At 39.7% G+C, this 19,904-nt stretch overlaps 1 protein-coding gene across 2 annotated transcripts in view; it reads left to right on the top strand.

Moving 5' to 3' along the window:
• Positions 1 to 19,904, top strand: part of SLC1A3 (solute carrier family 1 member 3) — a 77,977-nt gene that overhangs the window by 20,103 nt on the left and 37,970 nt on the right. The window contains exon 3 of one of the 2 annotated variants that reach the window (XM_055325119.1): positions 1,108 to 1,245. In XM_055325119.1, the coding sequence (XP_055181094.1) occupies positions 1,108 to 1,245 (138 nt within the window). Of the gene's footprint in view, positions 1 to 1,107; positions 1,246 to 1,610; positions 1,690 to 19,904 lie in introns of those variants that run through there. The other variant, XM_055325120.1, reaches the window with a different exon arrangement.

Genomic DNA, 19,904 nt, shown 5'->3' on the forward strand with positions numbered 1-19,904 from the left:
CGATCCCGGAGACCCGGGATCAAATCCCACGTCGGGCTCTTCTCCCTCTGCCTATGTCTCTGCCTCTCTCTCTCTCTGTGTGTGACTATCATAAAAAAAAAAAAAAATACCTGCTTGCTTCCTCTGGAAAAAGTTATGTCTACCCAGCATTCTCTCCCTCTTCCCCAAACTCTAGCTTCTAAATAGCTCAGTATTTCTCTCTTAACTTCTTAACTCACGTGTTTTAAGTAATAGCGGAGGTAGAAATTTTGAAAATATTTACAGTAATGTAATAAGTAAATTTTCTTGGGCAAGGAAAGCAAATTAGGGAAAGGAAAGAAGGAGTCTGTTTATTTAATATTTTTGTTGGCTGCCAAACACTCCAAAAGCTATCGTGCATAATTTAATTTATACATGAAGTTATTTTTTAAAATATATTTTAAAGTTCCAGGAGCAGGAGGAAAATTAAGAGGGGAAAAATTTTTGGTAAAAAAAGTCTCTGCTCCTCTTGGAGTCTTCTTTTGCCAGCAACTAACAAGTCTGTACAATACAGTTGCCAAGGTAATATCAAGACCATGTAGACAGAACACATGGTGTGCAGACAGGGGGATGATGAAAATGGATTAACAATGTGAGCAAGAGGAATTTTTTTAATAGGAAAAAAATAAAATTACGCTCCCTGAATAAGTGGTTATGCTAGTAGTCCTAATATCTGTTGTTACAAAGGAAATCCATTACAATAAGAATGGTTTTTTTTTTCTATCTTGTCTTGCTCGTGGAGACATGATTTGTCTCCTAGGTGTGCCCCTATCTTTATAACTCTGTACTGAGCCATGTCAGAATGGGTTCTACTGCTTTCAAGTTAGACACAGAAAATTTTCATTTGCTGAAGCCAGTAAGGTTTTTTTCTGAGTCCTTCTGAAAGCCCTGATTCAATCAGACCCTTCCAGACAATGACCAAAGTGAGACGCACACCCCTTTGCTCCTAAAGCAGCACAAATATTTGCTGCTTAAATAAATATACTCATGTCAGGCAGGAGAGACTACCCGCCAAATACTTCTTCATTTTCCTAGGATTATTCAGTCTTTAAAAAGACTCCATTTCTCTCCTTTTTGTTCTCCCTTCAGGTACAATCCTTGGATTTACCCTCCGACCATACAAAATGAGCTACCGGGAGGTCAAGTACTTCTCTTTTCCTGGGGAACTCCTGATGAGGATGTTACAGATGCTGGTGTTACCACTTATCATCTCCAGTCTTGTTACAGGTACCACATGCAGATGGGTTTTTTTTAATGTGTGCTTATTGCAAAAGATCGCTTAGAAAAGCAAATGCTTTAGGTTTCTGCTGGATGCATGCTCTGTTCTAGAAAAAAAAAAGTCTCTTCAAAATGATGGAAAGGAGGCTTTAGTAATGCATGAATGATTATGACTCTCATATTTGACCAATCACAAGAGGAAACGGATTTAAACCGCCACGTAATCTGGTCTGCCTCACTACGAAAGAGGCACTCTGCTAAACACTACACAACCAGCCTTCTCTGACCACAGCGATACAGTTGACAACAGCGTACAACAGGTCTGTTTTCTCACCCTCTTATCCCACCCAGATAACATCTGGTTGGACAGCCTATTAGCTATTGATGCAAGAATGCTTGTTCTCAGAGCCACCAGGACTTGAGCGGGAGCCTTCCTGGAAGCCTCAGCAAGAGGTAATGCCCACAACACACTCACCAACTCTGCTGCCACCAACACTTTATCTTTTCCTGGTGAACCCGCATGACTTCATTTCCTTCTCCAGTTGTCCCCCACCCCCGTTACCTTTTACGCTGGTGGGAAAAGGGGGAGGGGGAGGGGGATTTCCCCATCTGGATATTTTGTCAGTTGACACTTGGATTCTCAACGAGCGGAAGCTTTGCAGGGTAGGATCTATTTTCTGTGACAGTAAGGTTGCAGTTGACTCCTGCCCGGGGAAATGCTTCAGGAGTCCTTGGTACATGTGACTGGTGAATACAAATGGAGCCAAGAAGTTGCAAAAAATAAAAACATTTAAAAAGTTACTATACCTTCCTTCCTGCCCACTCTTCTCTTTCCCGACAGCACACCTCTGACATGAAGGAAGAATGTCCATAGACACTGTCCCAGCAGGATGGTTTCTGGGTTTGTAGCTAAAGCCCAGAATTCAGGTACTACTGACCCTGTTCTTTTTCCAGCCTTGTCTCAGTGTCCCTCCTTGGACACATCACTCCACCTCTATGGGAGCTGGCTCTGAGCATCTTTTCCCCTCCCAGGGAGTTCTCAAGGATACTTATAATCTCTTTGCAAGATCTCTGTGTAGTAAGAACTTCATAGCACAACTCAAAAGTCATGGGGCAAGATTCTGACTACTGCATGCCTGGGTGGGGTGGGTAGCCTTACCTGGACAGGAACTATTTCAGCCTTTCCCTCCAATGCCTTGCGGATCTCTACTGGCTTCCACTTGTTCAGGTCTTTAAACAAGTGATTGCCTGCACACGAGTCTCCCATTGGAGGAGGAATTACCCATAAAACCATCATGTAGGCAGGATGATTGGGGTGCTTGTTTCTGAAGTGTCCTGGCCGATTGCTGACCAGGGGTAATCATAGCAGCCCCAGCTCTTATCACAGAAGCTAGGTTAATGCTGATGTGAGCTTACATTCTCATTTTATTATCCTCATGTTAACATTTTTCTGGGAAGCAAATTCTTGCAATAGCTCTGAGAGGACAGAACTGACGCCCATGCGCCATTTTATTTAGTGGGGCAGGACAGCCCTCATCCCCATCCCTACTGGCTGGCATTTGACTTGAGCCACTGCAGTCTTCCCTGGGAAGAAACTTGAGGGGTTCTGGATTCATTTATACTGTCTCTTCAAGGGTGGCAGGGGTTAGGTTTCTGCCTCCTGGGAATTGTGCTAAAAACCCACCGTGTCACTCTTTCTAAGAGGAAAGCCCTCATTTGGTACAATTAGAGAAAATATTACTTCCCCCTAATACTTACTTGACAATTACTTCAACATCAGGCTTTTCATGATGTTTTCTAATACTTAGTACACCAACTATTTTGAAGGAAAACAAGCTTTCATTGAATAATTTTGCAGGAAAAAAAAAACCACTATCCCTTCTCATGGTTGAAAAGAAATTTGTGGGTAAACTGTGGGAAAACTAGCAATATTTACAATATTGAAAGGAATTATAAGCTGCAAGCAACCAATATAAAATGAACTTTTAAAATGTCACCTAATTACAAGTTGGGGATGCTGCCGCTTAGGACCATGAAAAGAGTCTCAGCCCTTTCCCGGGACTGTGTTGAGACAAGGGGCATCATTTAGTTTGCCAAAGATCTTGGTGTTGATCTCAAAGGAGTGATTTCCAAGTTACAAGGTAATTTGGATACTTGTGATCAATAACAATGAATGATTGATTTGATAAGACTTTCCTTTAGGCTTTTAAATACAATGAATCCAAACCAATAAGGGGCCAGGGGTATGAGCCAAAGGGAATGAGGAGAGGGAACCTCTGCAGATTACATACATCCCTGGAGGACCTCCATGTGCGTTGGGAGATGTTAGAGGATGTGGAGAACGCATTGGAGAATGTGTTGCCTAGGGAGGGAACAAAGTTAGGTCCATTATTTTAGAATGGAAAGGCAAACTCAAATACCTCTTGTGGCCAGGCAAGTGATGGTGATACATGAAGCTGCCCTTTCACGCTATTTGTTGTTTTCTTACTTTGATAGAGGTGTGGATACAGAGAAATAGTTTTCTTTTTTTTTTAAGAGATTTTATTTATTTATTTATTTATTTATTTATTTATTTATTTATTTATTTATTCATGAGAGACACAGAGAGATAGAAAGAGAGGCAGGGACACAGGCAGAGGGAGAAGCAGGCTCCAAGCAGGGAGCCTGACGTGGGACTCGATCCTGGGTGTCCAGGATCAGGCCCCGAGCTGAAGGCGGCGATAAACCATTGAGCCACCCAGGCTGCCCAAGAAATAGTTTTTTTTGACGAGAGAAGTAACAGGAAGAAGTGTGATGATAGGTGGAAAGTGACCCAGCTACAGAGCAGTGTAGACAAGAGACGCAATTTTTGCCATGTGTCCATGAGGCCTAAATCTGATGTTTCAAGAGAGTCCAGGAACCTAAAAATTTTCAAGAACCTCAGGGCTCTTCAATGTTGTTACAATTGGCTGAGCAAAACACTACAAGCCAGACAAAGCTGATCTGTAGACCAGGAGGGCTACCAACATAGGAACACAGGTTTGAATGTGGGTGCTATTAATTGTAAGGGACGCACGGCCAACTAGGTCCACCCATAGAGCTATCACTGGGTTCCCCTTTTGGCCTATTCAAATGTTGACAGCTCCATGCATGCCAAAAGCCCACTCAGCATGATATTACTGAACACCACATTTATTGCCACTTAAGCAAATAGCCATTGGAAACTTCTCTCCATCTTCTGGACCACACTGTGTCATAGCTGTGCTGATCTTTCCTGCACCCGATGGGAACACGAGCATCAGAACTCTGGGGTCATGCTCCCCTAGAAATAGTTCTCAGTGGGAAAATATTTGACAGGCTTAATGCTTTTAAGGCAGAAGGCCCAGAATTTCTACAGACAGAAAACTGAAATGCCTGAAGCCCTTTGTGCATTTGTTGGGTGAGGTATTTTGTTTTAAAAGATTCTGTACATTTAATTGTATTAAAGTCATATTTAAACTCAGAAATCTGAGGCACCTGGGTGGCTCAGGTCGTGATCCTAGGGTCCTGGGATTGAGTCTCCCATCAGGCTCCTCGCAGGGAACTTGCTTTTCCCTCTGCCTATGCCTCTGCCTCTTTCTCTGTGTGTCTCTCATAAACAAATAAATGAATAAAATCTTTTAAAAACTAAAAATAAAGTTCAGAAATCTAAGTTAGGTTTTCTTCCTTGAAACATCCACGTTTGTGAATTGTGGCTTTAAAGCTCCAATAAGCCGTGTCTCCTCTTCCCAAATTTGATAATTCCAATCTTTCCAAATATCCTTGGTGTGTATTAGCATTCCAGAGCTGCCAGAGAGAAGCTGGGAGCAAGCCTAATGGCTGGATTTGTACTCAAGTACCTGCGTTTTTGAACAAGAAGAGCAAGTCTGTGCCAACACACCACACAATAAAATAAAGGTTTGGCGCCAATTTCTATTGATTTGGTCAGCATAGGCAGCCAAACTAGATATTTCATGCCAGAAATATGAGTTGGTTTGGCTGGCTTAGCCTGATTAAGTTCACTAGATAATAATTAAACTCCATTTCAGGTTGTGCTTTGTAGACATAACTATCACGTCCCCCTTCATCTTTTCAGAAAACTAGTACTTTCTTCTTTTCTCATCTAACTGTGCATTCCTCCTCAATCGCTTACCTCAAACTGTGTCTCCTGGTTTCTGAAAGTGGGGAGCATCACTTTACAAATGATCTCTGTGGAGTTGAGTATAGTGTAAATAAAAGGGGAGTGGTGAGGGAATGTCAACAGCAAGAAAGTGGCATCAGTGTGTAAGGCCTATGGTAGAGCACGCTCGAGCTGAATCATAAAATGGATGAAGTTTATCTTCTAACATTCATTTATTCATTAACAGCTATTTTTGAGCTCTTGCTTTGTCAGACACTGAGCTAGGCACAAGAGATACATGAATGCAAAGATATGGCCCTCAAGAAGATGTATATTGTGTAGAGAGAAAGAGCTTCCCTGCATCTCTGAAATCACACAATATTTTAAGCAAATCCTAATTCCAATGATGAGAGAGTAAGGCTGGCCCTCTGTTCGGTGACCTCTTGTTAGATGACCACAGGCTGAACTCCTCTGGGCCAATGGTTTGTTGCAGTTAATACAATAGCTGGCCCAAATCCAGCCAGTAGGAGCAGAGCATTGGGTCCAGGTCACTGTTCATACCCTGTCATATGACATCTGGGGGACTGGGTTCAATTCTGGGAGTGGGGTACAAGGAAGGGCATGATTTCACATCTGACTTTTCAACTCATGGCATCTCCATCCCAAAGTTATATGGATACTGCCCCATTCTCATTTACTTAGAATGTTCTTGAAATCAACATACTTTTCTTCCAATGCTTTAAATCATTACGAAAGTTCCTGTTACTTGTCTGGTGAAGGAGATAATAAATCACAATGTAATAAAATTCTGGATTGCTACTATTGCCTGGGAAAGGTTTTGAGAGCCTGAGACCTGTGCTGTCATTTAGAAAGGTGCCTAATTGGGGGGGACAGGGTGTTAGTGAGGTGTTAAATGCATTTTAGTACCATAGTAAGACTTATCTTTCCTGTAATACAAGAACTGAAAGAGAATTGAAGAGAATGACTTTCTCGCTCTGTGACTTAATATTAATTGAGAAGCGGCATCTGTCCCACCAGAATAAGTAAATACCACTGTATTGACCCCACTTTGGAAACACTGCTCTGCTCCAATTAGCCTTACAATTTCTCCTCCAAGTCATCGTCTAGCTTCTACCTAAACATTCCCAAGGGCAAAAGATCTTTGGATGCCATCTGTCCTTGAAAAACTAACAATTCTTTCTGTATCCAAAATCAATCAAACAATTGTTTTTAAACCCAGAAACATAACATTACCTGCCTCCTCCATGTGACAAGCTCTGTGACACGCCCCATATTCTTTAGGCAGCTTCCTTCCAAATCTGTTGGCCAATGTATTTGGTGGGATGTAGAACTTGACTATAGTTAAAGCCAGTAAGCTGCCATCACCAACAAGGGGTCTTTTGCCTGAGAAAATAAAAACGATAAATGTTGTACCTTGAAGTATATCCCTTTGGCTTCAGGAAATGGCAGTTACAATAAGAATAATCTAAAGTTTTGTCATTTCTTTTAACATGAAAAGGCAAAAATGAGCTAGGCAATTCCTAATCAATTACTTGGACATGTGAAGGGCTTATTAAGGGCTTGCAAAAATGAAAGCCAAAATCACTTAAGAAAATTTTAATATTTTTGGACGCCTGGGTGGCTCAGCAGTTGAGTGTCTGCCTTTGGCCCAGGGCATGATCCTGGAGTCCTGGGATGGAGTCCCACATCTGGTTCCCTGCATGGAGCCTGCTTCTCCGCCTATGTCTCTGCCTCTCTCTCTCAATCTGCGTCTCTCATGAATAAATAAAATCTTTTAAAACTTTTTTTTTAATATTTTAAGCTATTGATTGTCATGGCTCTGGGGTATAGCTAAGGCCTATTTGAAATACTCCAGGCATTTATGTATGATAAAAGGGACTACAGATTTTCCCCTTTACCCCATGCATACATTTTATAGAAGAAACATAAGTATCTATCTTAGAGGGGGAGGAGGTTTTCTGGGCCTCCCTTCCATTGTCTGTAAAATGAAGGTGATACATATGTTGTGAGGCTATATGCCTGGCACATAGCATGTGCTCAATTAGTGGAAGCTTCGTGCAGTAACGTAACATCAGTAAGAGCTGTCCTGGTGATCCACTCTGTATAAAGCAGAGTTCTAGAGCGAGAGGAGACAGCTTCAGTTCAGAGGTATGGCACTAAGCCTCCAGATTGCCCCTGTCTCGTGTGTCTGTGATCCTCGAAGCGATCACTTTTCCTATCAAAGGTAAATTTAAGAAACCATGAAGTTAATCAAATGACAACATGGGAGCCAAAGAGAATTCCTTCCTTACCACTGGAGGGGATTGGTTTCTTCCCCTGGAGCATGGGATGGGATTACCTTATCACAGCTGCATATTTCTAAATATTTTCCTTGGTTATACAACTCCACAGCCTTTCCTGAGAAACTCAGGCCCAGTGTGTGGGACCCTGGAATCCCCAAGGCTGCGGATTCCACGGGCTGTTAGCAGAGCCTTTCCCGCAACCAAAACTTTAGACAAACACAGTCTGTCTCAACACGCAGTCTTCATGGTGGCCTGGAAACAAGCCAGCCAGAAAGAAGTTTCAACCCCGCTCATTTGAAGCCAATAGGCTGGTCCTGCTTTATTTTCTCTCTCAAGCTGCTCAGAAACATGGAAAGGGAGGCAAGTTATGTCCATCTGGGGAAGGAGGTGGAAGGATATACTGGGAAGACCCATCTATGGGGTAGAGATCACCTGGCTTTTCTTTTTTTACTTCTCTCTCTCTCTCTCTCTCTCTTTTATCATATTGAAAGAAAATCTGGGTAATGTTTGTTTTTTATTATTTAAAAAAAATTTTAGCGGATTTTGGGTTTTGTTGACATGTAGACAAAATCTTTTAAATCTAGCTACCTCAAAGTCTGCCTTTCTGTTACAGACAACTTCATTCAGGAAATATTTGTAGAGACTTTTCATGGGCCAGCCACTTTTCTAGGAGCTGAGGACACCACAGTGAGGAAGACAAGAACCCCTGACCTCAAGGAATTCCAAGTCTGATTGGCAGAAAGGCCTGTGACTGCAGTAGGACAGAGTAGTGGTGACCCAGGCAGGATGAGCCCAGTGGGAAACAAAATATGCAAGGAGCGATGTGACCGTCCCTCTTCCGGACCCTCCAGTGTTCAGGAAACTAGTGCTCCCTAGCAGGAAACAGCTCTATTAGCAGGATAGAAGGAGCATCTGTTGTGGTTGTTCCTCATTGTTTTCCTCACACCTGACTCTTTCCCTGTTAAATGCAGTAAGAGCCAGCCCAGGGGTAGGGCCCTGTGAGTTTCCCAGCAAAAATCACACACACACACACACACACACACACACACACACACACACACACCAGGAAATATAGCCTCACAGATGGGAAGTCTGAGAGAAGAGTCTCCTGAGAAGGTTTCCCACCATGGAAACTTCCACTTTCACAAAGAGAGCGAGGACAAGACTTGAGGCTCTCCTAGCTGGAAAGCACGCAGAGGTGAAACAGTGCAGCCTGGCACCCACAGCAGGAACCCCTCCCTCCACACCCCTGGAAGGTGACTGCCACCTGAAGACATTCCACTCTGGGATGGCCCAAACTGTTGAGAAGTTTGTCTTCCGGCAAGGCCCTACCAGTGATCCTAATTGTGCCATCTGGAGCAAAGGAGGATGATGGTTTTTCCAGAGATTCAAAAGACACCTAAACACAAGCTAAGTGTCCCCATTCTTCTGGGCCCCTCACCACCCTGATTGCCCTCCCTTGCACCGCACTCCCAGAACTGAACCCAGTGCTCCAAATGTCACATGATGGGATAGGGACAGTGATCTGGACCCAACTCTCTACTCACACTGGCTGGGTTTGGGCCAGCTGTTGTATCAGCTACAACAAACCATCGGCCCAGAGGAATTCAGCCCATGGTCACCTAACCCCTCGGAAGTGAATGTTTGTGAAAACATGTTTGTGGTAAAAATGGAACAGTTCTTGAGCTGAAAGATCAGAGGCCACAATCTCAAGGATCTCTGTCAGATGCAACTTTCCAAAAGGGTTGGGCCTGCACGAGTTGGGAACTCTTATCTGTAAATTGCAGAAGCTTCAAGTTAGCCTGCCTGTGGTTTTGATCAGTTCTGGTTTGTAGGAAATTTTTGAAAGTTCCATTTTAAAAAAAAAAAATTAAAGAAAGAAATTTTAAAGTCTTCCTTAAAAATTAAATCATTCACTCAGAAAGATAAATCCCTCCCCCCTTAGACTACCAATTTGATAATTTCCTTCAAACCACTGTGGAACTATAGGTCTGAGGGAGGTGTTGGGAATAGAGGGTTTTTTTATGTTGATGCCATAATAGCTTCCAGGAGAGTAAGTTACCTGATGAATTCTGACTGGAGGTTTATGCTCAAGGACTGGGTGCAGGCTGAGGGTAGAGGGTGCTTCTACAGTGAGATACCATCTTATGCACCTCTCACTTCTGGAGTTCACATTGTGAGAGTCTGTACTGTCCCATTCATGTTAATTACATGACATGGGACATAGTGCTGAGGCATCACCTCTCCTCCCCCCTCCCTAAATTCTTCAGTCAATTGGTCCGAAATGGGGGCTTAGGAATTGATGTTTCTCTGTAGTTCTCCAGGTGATTTTACTGTGCACCAAGGTTAAGGACCACCACCTTACAGTTTTTCTAGAATCGTTCTTTGGTCAGATCCTTATTAGTTCAGATACCTCCTCTTCCAGAAAGCTTTCTCTGGCTTTTCCCTCACCCCTACTAATACATACTCTCGAAGGCATAGCATTATTTATTCCACATGATTTTAGTAAAAATCATTAAAAAAAATGAATGCTTACCATTTGTATGAGCAAAACAATATAGAAATATGTAGAGCAAAACATGAGTGCACCCAGTCTATTGATTCTGATTTGAATGGACTTCTGCTAGGAGAACCACTTACCCTGAAAATGATTGGGAACCTGTAGCCATTAGAAAACATTTGTCTGGGAATGCCTGTGTGGCTCAGTCAGTTAAGCATCCAACTCTTGATTTTGGCTCGGGTCATGATCTCAGGGTCATGAGATCAAGCCCCATGTGGGGCTCCATGCTGGGCGTGGAGTCTGCTTGTCCCTCTTCTTCCGCTCCTCCCCTCGCTCTCACTCGCTCTTGCCCTCTCTAAACAAATAAGTAAATAAAACGAGTTTTACCAACAGAAAGCCTCATACATGTACACATACACACATACTTAGAGAAAGGGAGAGTTTCTATAGCCAGACAAGGCTTTCTGTGACAAGGCATGGATTGTATGTCCCCAGGGCATACTGAGTATCCCGTCATCCCTCTGCTCAGTGTTTAGAGAGCATCTCATGATAAGCAGAAGGGAGGTTTTGGGGTGGTATTACTTTCTGTTGGAGGACTGACCTGCTGGGAAATCCAGCGACTTCTGAATCTGGGTAGAATCTAGGTTTTTAGGTTTTAAACTTCTTTTTAGCTTCCTCCTGAAGAAGATGTTTGTATCATGTCAGATCCCCAGGCTACCAGCCAGTGCACTACCCATGATGCACTTATTTTATGAACCCATCAATATCTACAATACCAGTGTAACACTGTTTTCAAATGTTCATTTTTAAAACTTCCTTATGTGGGGAAACCTCATGTGGTTTTGCCATCTGTGTATCATGTATGTATGTATGTGTTTACATATTTACTTATTTATTTTAAACAATTGCTTGAGTTTCTACCTGAGTTTTTCTCAGAGAAAATTCCCTTAAATTACTAAGGGGTTTACCTTTCATAAGGTGTTGGAGGAAAGGTGGCCAGTGTCTGAGTTCTTTGATTCTGGAGATAAGCAAACAAGTCAGAAAGGATTATTGGCTAATGTTTTAGGAAGTATTTCATAAGACAATCAAGATGACTGTAGGTCTCTTAGATCCAGCCTGCTAAAACATCCATATTACCAGAACTTATCAGTACTTTCCAGCAAAAATATCTGTATATATACACACACATAGTCTTGTTTCATCTGTAGTATCTCTACGCTGCCTCCCTGACCTACACTCTGTCCCACTACTGGATTATTTTGAGGCAAATGCCAGATACTTCATTATATTTCTAAAGGCAAAGGAAACATAAGAGAGGTATAATATTTTAAATGATTTTGACATATTTTATGTTTCTTTAATGTCCTATGCCACCTACCAACACATACACACATACCCCAAGAGCTGTCAATTACTTGAAGAAAGTTTTGTCAACCAAGCTCTTTACTTTATTTCCATTTATGGTACAAACTTCTCTATCTGTGCTTTTACATTGATTACTGAAGCTCTTCCGTAGCTAGAGCATGGTATGTCTTTAATAGGAGATGATGCAATAGATGTTTATGCTATGAAATTTGGGGGCACAATTTTCATGATAGCATAATATGAGTGCGTGTATGTGCACACATAGCTCTGTTTGTTTATTCTTTTTTTCAAGGTCCTTCTACCTCAGAAAAGTCTGTTAGTGCCACAACTGTTGGTAACTCTTTTAATTTACAACTTTTCCAGAATTTGCTTCTATTCTGGATTATTTCTAGGTAAGCTGTAATATGAATGCAATGTTCTCAAGGGTGTTTGTGCTAAGAGGCAAAGTTTCATTATTTTAAAGCTATCTACCAAAAAGTATGTCATAGAATTTTCCCCAGTTATAACATAGGGTTACATACAAGAAAAAACATCCTTCATATCAGGAGACCTAACCTACACACTAAGTATTTAAGAAAAAAATGGAAGCATTAGCAGCTTCTATACTGGAATCTTGGCATTTATTTTTTTAATTTTAGAATTGAATTTGGGAGTCTTTTCTTGGGATGTATGCTTAATATCTGCAAGCATTCGTTTGGCATGGTCCCCGAACACATTTTTAGAGCCAGGCAATGTAGTAGTTCTTAGTCATATTTAGAAATAACAAAACAAAAATTCTTAACACTTTTATGGGTACGTTAAAAAATGTGTACATATTAAATTATGTATGATATAGGAGCACATTTACTATAGGACAATATGGCTCTCATGCAGTGTAAAGGCAAAACTAGAAACATATTTCCATGTATAAGCTATTAACCTAAGCATGATTGGCGATTTTAAGTTCTCTAATATCATTTAGGTATAGTGCAAGCCTACTTATCTGCTAGCATTCAGATCAGTATTAGTTTAAGAAGTTTCTTAAAAGGCCTTAAGAAAAATTTATAGTGGAGACATCTGGGTGCTTTAGTCAGTTAAGTGTCCAACTCTCAATTTCAGCTCAGGTCATGATCTCAGGGTCATGAGATCAAGTCCCACATGGGGCTCTGTGCTGGGCATAGAGCCTGCTTTAAGATTCTCTCTCCCTTTCCCTCCACCCCTACCCCTACCCCACGTGCACTCTCTTAAAAAAAATTATGATGGAAAATTTTTAAATTGAGAGAATTCAATCTGTTGACTTCATTCATTGCTTTTCCCTCTGAATTGAGCAGCCAGTATCATTTGATTTTAGCAGTAAACATTTGGGTTTGGGTTTAGCTTACAGAACACACATGTTCAATGGGAACATGGCTTGAAGTCTGTATATAACTTCCTATTAAATAAGCATCTCAACAGTAGCTTAACAACTACCAAGTGAGATCAAGTGTCTGGGAAGGGCTGCACACATCACAAAAGCATGCTTTCCTTATGTGAAAGAGTGTTATGTAACAACATATATCAGACTTTCAACTGCTAGAGACCCTTGCTGAAAAACGTGGCCATCCACCACTTTGTTCCTTAGAATGATAGACATCAGGGGCCCCTGATTGGCTCAGTTGTTCAGTTGGTGGAGTATGCAACTCTTGATCTTGGGATCATGAGTTTGAGCCCCACTTTGGGTACAGGGATTCATAAATAAATAAATAAATAAATAATAAATAAATAAATAAAATTATAGAAGCCATTTTACTGTAGAGGGAGGGGTTATTTTATTTCTATGAAGCCTCTAAAATTATTCATTGGTATTGATAGATTTAGGTTTATTTCAAGATAGCACCTTTTTTTAAGATTTTATCAAGTAATTTCTTTAATTTTTTAGGTAATTTCTACACCCACCATGGGGTTCAAACTCACAAACCCAAGATCAGCAGGCACATGTTTTACTGACTGAGCCAGCCAGGCACCCTTATAAAGGTGGTTTGTTTTGATTTACTGGGATTTTCTGTTTATTTGTTTCTAAGTAAACTCTATACCCGACACAGGGCTTGAACTCATGACCCCCAAGATCAAGAGTCACTACCAACTGAGCCAGCCAGGTACCCCCTTCAAGAAGGCACTTATTTTTTAATAGTTTTATTGAGATATAATTGACATGCATGCAATTTACCCATATTATATGCATAATTCAATGGCTTTTGGTGCATTCAGAGTTGTGCATCCACCACCACAATCCATTTTAAAACATTTCACCGCCCCAGGAAGAAACCCAAGACTCCTTTGCGATCATTCCCTAATTACCTCATTTCCCTAGTCCTAGGAAACATCAATCTATTTTCTTTCTCTATAATCTGTCTATGCAAGACATTTCATATACTGGAATTTTACAATATATGGTCCTTTGTGACAGGTTTCTCTCACTTGGCATGTTTTCAAGGTTCATCCATGTTGTCATACATCTTAGTATTTCATTCCCTTTTAATGGCCATGTAATATTCCATCATATGGATATACCACTTTGTATTTATCCATTTATTAGTTGGTGGATATTTGAGTTGTTCACTTTTTTTTGCTATAATGAGTAATTTTGCTATGAAAATTTATGGGAATATGTTTTTTATCTTTCTCGGGTACATACCTTGAAGCGGAATTGTTGAATCATATGGTAACTCTGCTTAATCTTTTGAAGAACTACCAGACTGCTTCCCGGAGTAGTTGCACTATTTTAAAGCCCCTCCAGCAGTATATGAGGTTTCAAATTACTCCACATTCTTTTCAGCACTTGCTGTTGTCCTCTTCTTCCTCTTCTTCTTCTTTTTTTTTTTTTTGCTTTTGCTTTTACCTGTAAAAATCTATTTTTTAGCTACAACGTTTCAAGTCATAAGATATGTAGTCTATAATTGTGCATTTTCATCTCAAAAATAGTAAAATTCAACTATTCAGTCTTTGGCTATATTAAAATATTATTGAAATACTTTAAAACATATGTACGCTAATCAATTATAACTTTTTGCAACATTAAAATATAATGTGTTAATTTCTTGAGTTATAGTGAATAAAAAATAAGGTTAATTTAAAAAATAAACCAGGGGCTCCTGAGTGGCTCAGTCAGTTAAGCATCTGCCTTTGGCTCAGGTCATGATCTCAGGTCCTGGGATCAAGCCCCACATTGAGCTCTCTGCTCAGCAGGGAGCCTGCTTCTCCCTCTCCCTCTGTCTGATGCTCTACCTACTTGGGCATGTGCGCATTCTCTCTGTGTCAAATGAATAAATAAATCTAAAGTTCATTTTTAAATAAATAAATAAAAATAAAAAATAAGCCAGGCGACACAACAATGTGAATATACTTAACACTACTGAACTGTACATTTAAAAGAGTTAAGGTGGTAAATTTTATGTCATATGATTTTTAACACAATTTTAAAAATTTTTTTAGATAAGGGAGGTGTAACATTTTAATGTCAATTTTTTTTGGAAGAGGCATTCTGTACCATTGCTCATCATTCTAACCTATCACAGAAATTTTACACAGAGTTTCAACAAACATCATACACTGCTTGAATCATAGAGCTTTCACCTGATGCCTGGATTTCATTTTTGGAAATGTGTGGTATAGATACTTGGGTTAGCCAGAACCCAAGTTCTCAGGGCAGTAGTCAGATGATCTCTCTAACTTGACACATTCTTCAGCTATCCTTGTGGTTGGCTTGAGAGGTCACTGGGGGTAAGGCTGGGGAAGACACAGACTGAAGCAAGAAAACCTCTAGATGGATATAGCCAGGCTCCCCAAATCAAGGAACGTGGATGCCAAGACTGGAGTGTTGATACTGGAGTGGGAAGTAGATTTTATGAGCTGCCTCAGTGGCCTGGTACATCTTGATTTATGGAATGGCCCCGTGCCCCAGTGGTGAAAATTCTGTTCAGATCTTTTACAATACTATTGGATTATGTATTTCCTATAATTCTTTTTTTCATGAGCTATAATTCCAGGTCAATTATTTTCAATTCAGAAAGTAAATGTTTGCTTTCCTTAGGTGTCTGCATTTGGATGATTACAAGAGCCCCTCAAGTTGTGTTTTTAGGACACTCCCTTTTTTAAAGCACTAGTAAGTCATCAAATCCAAATCTTAACTCTGCATCTTTGAAGAATGACTTCTCCTGCCTTTTGACCACCAGTGAGAGCCAAAGTAAAGTTTGCCAACTGGCCATTCTGTTAATTTGAGGACTGTTTCATTCAGTTTCCATCTCATTTCTTGAATTCCCAGCAGCAAGTTTTACTTTTACTTGATGAGCTAATTTGTCATGATCCTGATTATTGCTAACTTTTATGCCTGAATGGGACTATGACCCAAACAATTTCTTGTGTTGATGCTGACATCCTTTTACAGAAGTAGACATAATGTACTAATTATGTCATTCCTTTGTGTTCATTAAGGAAAACCCCAAAGACTCTTTGGTATAAGTTAAATTTAAGCCATTGAACACTTCTTTAAAACAAAACTAAATTATTAAGGGAAAACTAAAGATGGTTGGGTCTTTTGAAGATGCTATCAAGGAGGGCAACATGGGTGCTGCTGCCAGACACAGGATAGATTTTTGGTCTAACCAAGGGAACTCTGGAATTTTAAAGAACACCAATAGAGTATTACATGAAGTATCCTTGATAACAAGGGCTGGATTTTTTCTACTAAAATTGGCTTCCTCTGTTTATTTTACTGTTTCAGATTATCCTGTTTTGAAATCCCCACAAGGGGCATGAGATTAAAACCCTCAGAAAAATAAACAAAATATCCCAAGCTTTTTGGAAATCTAAATGTGAGACATTGTGCAGTAGTGTCTGCCCCCTGTGGTTGGACAAAACCACACGCTGGTATGTGGGTCGGCTGTATTCTTCAGCCCCGTGATTTGCTTTTGGTGGCTCAGAGCCAGAGTGTCCTCTCCAAATGCAAGCTGCATGAAGGGAGACAGTGTGTCTCCACTTTGATTAGGCTTTGCAGTCAAGGTCCCAGGAGGTGCCCCTGGCATAATGCTGTGCAGCAGTTTGACCATGTTGACAAAGACCACTTAACCTCCCTAGTGGGAAAGGGGAATTGGATGTTAGAAGTAAAACAATTTGTGGCTTCATATTTGTGGTCTCTTTAAGGACAAAATTCCACCGAGTGGTTCTGAAGTCTTTGAAAGCTTTGGATTTCAATATTTCTTCTTGGCCAGAAATAGAAGTTACATTACTCACAGATAATGTTCGAAGAGGGATTTTTGAGGAAGGAAAGAAAGATTCCTTGAAACTTTGCAGGTACAAGTAATTCCTGCCTCAGTGGAGTAAAAATAATGTCTATGGGGGAATTAGAGAAAAGGGCAGAAATTTGAAAGTACGATATATCCTCTCCATGTCATGGTACTGTTGGGATATAAGAGTTAGGGATAGAATTGGTCCCATGGGATGTTTCTTGTTGAAATCATCTCTGTCCACAGCCCAAAAATGTATCTCTTCTAATAAAATACACATCCCATATGACACCGCGTTCTAGAATACATATTTGTGAGAGTTATAATAGAATTAGACTTCCCCAAATCATACTCACACGGGAGATGCAAAGAAAGCTTCATGATTCTGCTTGACTATGCTTTAATTTTCATTTGTCTTCAATTATCCCATTGGAAATGTGTAGTTCTTCCTTGGTCATTTCAAGTAAGAATCTAATTTGATCATTTTCCTCTTAAAATATTTTATGAGTCCTGTGAGTACTCAGAAAACACTCACTGTTAACCAATTTCTATTTTCAGCCACATGCTGGTCATTATGCAACTTATCAAGAGGACCTGAATAAAATAATTTAATTATTTTTAATGTACAAAAGGCAAAAATTCGCTGCCATGAATTTCTCTGGAGCAAAACATACTAGATATTTCCAAATAATTTTTTTCATTTTTGACATTCAGTCAAGATACACTCAAATGCAAATGTATCTTTGTTAAGTAAACATTTTCTTTGGCATTTGGAATTCCCAGCTTTGCTCAAAAAAGAGTGAGAGAGAGGAACAGAGATCAAATATATTAAAGTGAATTTAATCAATTTTACTTTGGTACATTATTCCTGCCAATCTACCCATTGGTCTACTTAACACGAAAGAATACATATAAAAGTTAAGATTAAACCAACGATTCTTTCATGGAAAGAGGTTTTTGTCAGCACCAGAAAAAGGCAGATTGTGGTCAAATTTTCTAACAAACGTCCAAAATCTAATCATCCATTTTATTTTATTTTTACAACTGAAATCATTTTTTGAGAAAAGGCAGCAGTGACAACCATTATATGCTTTAGAAGAGAGGAGTTTCTTTTATCACAATTTATCACAGAATTTCGTTCTTTTTAATTTATCCCAACCGTTACGTGGAGGAGGATAAACTGGGCTCTGAGAGCTCTAAGTTTGTAGTGAGCATTTAGAGTCCTGTTATTTGAATCACTATTATTTTCTATAGCATTATAGAATTAGGATTAAACTAATTTCTGTGTGATCACTTAGAATTTTCTTTTAATTAAGGCATTAATCCACTTCAAATTTACCATTTGGTTTGTATTTGTCCTTTTTTTATGTTGAGGACCAAATGCATAGATGTGCAAGAATAGTACTTTATTCTTGTAAATACCATCCCATTATTAAGCTTTTAAAGAGTATTGTACCGCCTCCATGTTGAAATAAAGTTTAAAAGATTTGTACGTTTGATTTTTTTTTACCTACACGTAGAACTATGCCACTCTGAACAATACATTTTTTTAAGTTTCAAAAATTTAACTCAGAAACTTTTCAAGGAATTTTTAGATTTGTGTCAATAAGATGTTTTTATGATGACTAAAATAATTTGGAACACGATTCTTAAACTAATTTGAGCCTGCAAAATCTACCATTGTTGGTGCCATAATTAATCAGGTCTTTGAACAACCTCCAGTTGTATTCTGTACCATATCTCATCTCTTACTGTCTCCCCTTCTGTACAGTATGAGAGTTTGGCTTTTACAACCTTTGGTTACCCTTGGAAGGTATTTACAGGTTCTACAGTTTCTACAGGCTTTGTTCACAATCACAGTGTTCTTGGATGAACCCCTTGTCCTTCTTATGACACAGAGCTACTGATACCAGCTTCCCACATGTACAGTTAGTTGAAATGCACATTCATAAAGTGCAGCCTCATCAGGAAAGCAGCTTGTAAAGAATTTCTTTAAGGATGAGCCTGCCCAGCATGTTACTGGTCTTTTACAGATGGTGATTCTCTCTCTTTTTCCTTTCAACTGCATACATTGTCGAAAGACTCAATGTCAAAAGTGCAAGATTTGAGCTCATGACTCCAACTACATAAATGACCTGTGGTTCAAAGGTTCCTAAGATTTCAGTAGAAGAAAAAATATATGAAAACAAAAAAACCATTCAAAAGAAGCACCGCAAATCTACACTTTTATACTACATACAGTGAACGGCCCTGATTGTACAGTTCAGTTATTATAGTCTTTATGCATGTTTAAAAGTCACCAAGTCAATCCTAACTGAATGAGTTTGTCTGATTAGGTCATGGGTAAAGTAGTCTCTGGTATTTTGTTATCTCTATCATGAAAAATAGGCAATGGGCTTAAATTCCTATTTGAGGGATTCTCAAAGAAAAAAAACAATCCTATCTCTTCTATTGGTTCGTAAGATCAAGATTGAAAAGTGACATAAGGAGCAGGGCTCTCGTCTTCCTGTAGCATGTTATTTGTTAAAAAGAAAGATATTCCTATCTCTTGCAAGAACTTCATTCCAACAGATTTGTACTAAAACAATTTCTAACTGTTGAAAGATCAAGGTATAGTTCACTTTGAGAAAATAACCCAAAGAAAAGTCCAGATCAAAGGTCTTCAAAATTTGTCCAGTCCCAACATGCTTGAGGGATAAAAAATCACTCTTCTTAGTAATTAATAGTAAGTAATATAATGTGTTTTTCTTTTTTCTTTCTTTTTTTTTCTTTTGGTGTGAGGAGAGCAGAAGGAGCTATATAAACTTGTGGAATTTAAAAAGAACCTAAAGACTATGAGGGAGAGGAGAGAAACTGAGTGAGGAAAAATTAGAGAGGAAGAAAACCCATGAGAAACTCCTAACTGGGAAACAAACAAAGGGTTGGGGAAGGGGAGAAGAGTGGGGTGACTAAGGATGGGGCACTAAGGAGGGCACTTGGGATGAGAACTGGATGTTATACTACATGTTGGCAAATTGAATTTAAGTAAAAAAAAAAAATTGTAAAAAACTGAAATAAAAATTACCAAAAAAAATAAAAGGACCCTGAAGATTTTCTGATACCCCAATACTCCTTTCCCTCCCATCCCAACCCTTGAGAAAGCT

The sequence above is a fragment of the Nyctereutes procyonoides genome, unplaced genomic scaffold (genome assembly GCF_905146905.1).
Source record: "Nyctereutes procyonoides isolate TBG_1078 unplaced genomic scaffold, NYPRO_anot_genome, whole genome shotgun sequence".
Lineage (NCBI taxonomy): Eukaryota > Metazoa > Chordata > Mammalia > Carnivora > Canidae > Nyctereutes > Nyctereutes procyonoides.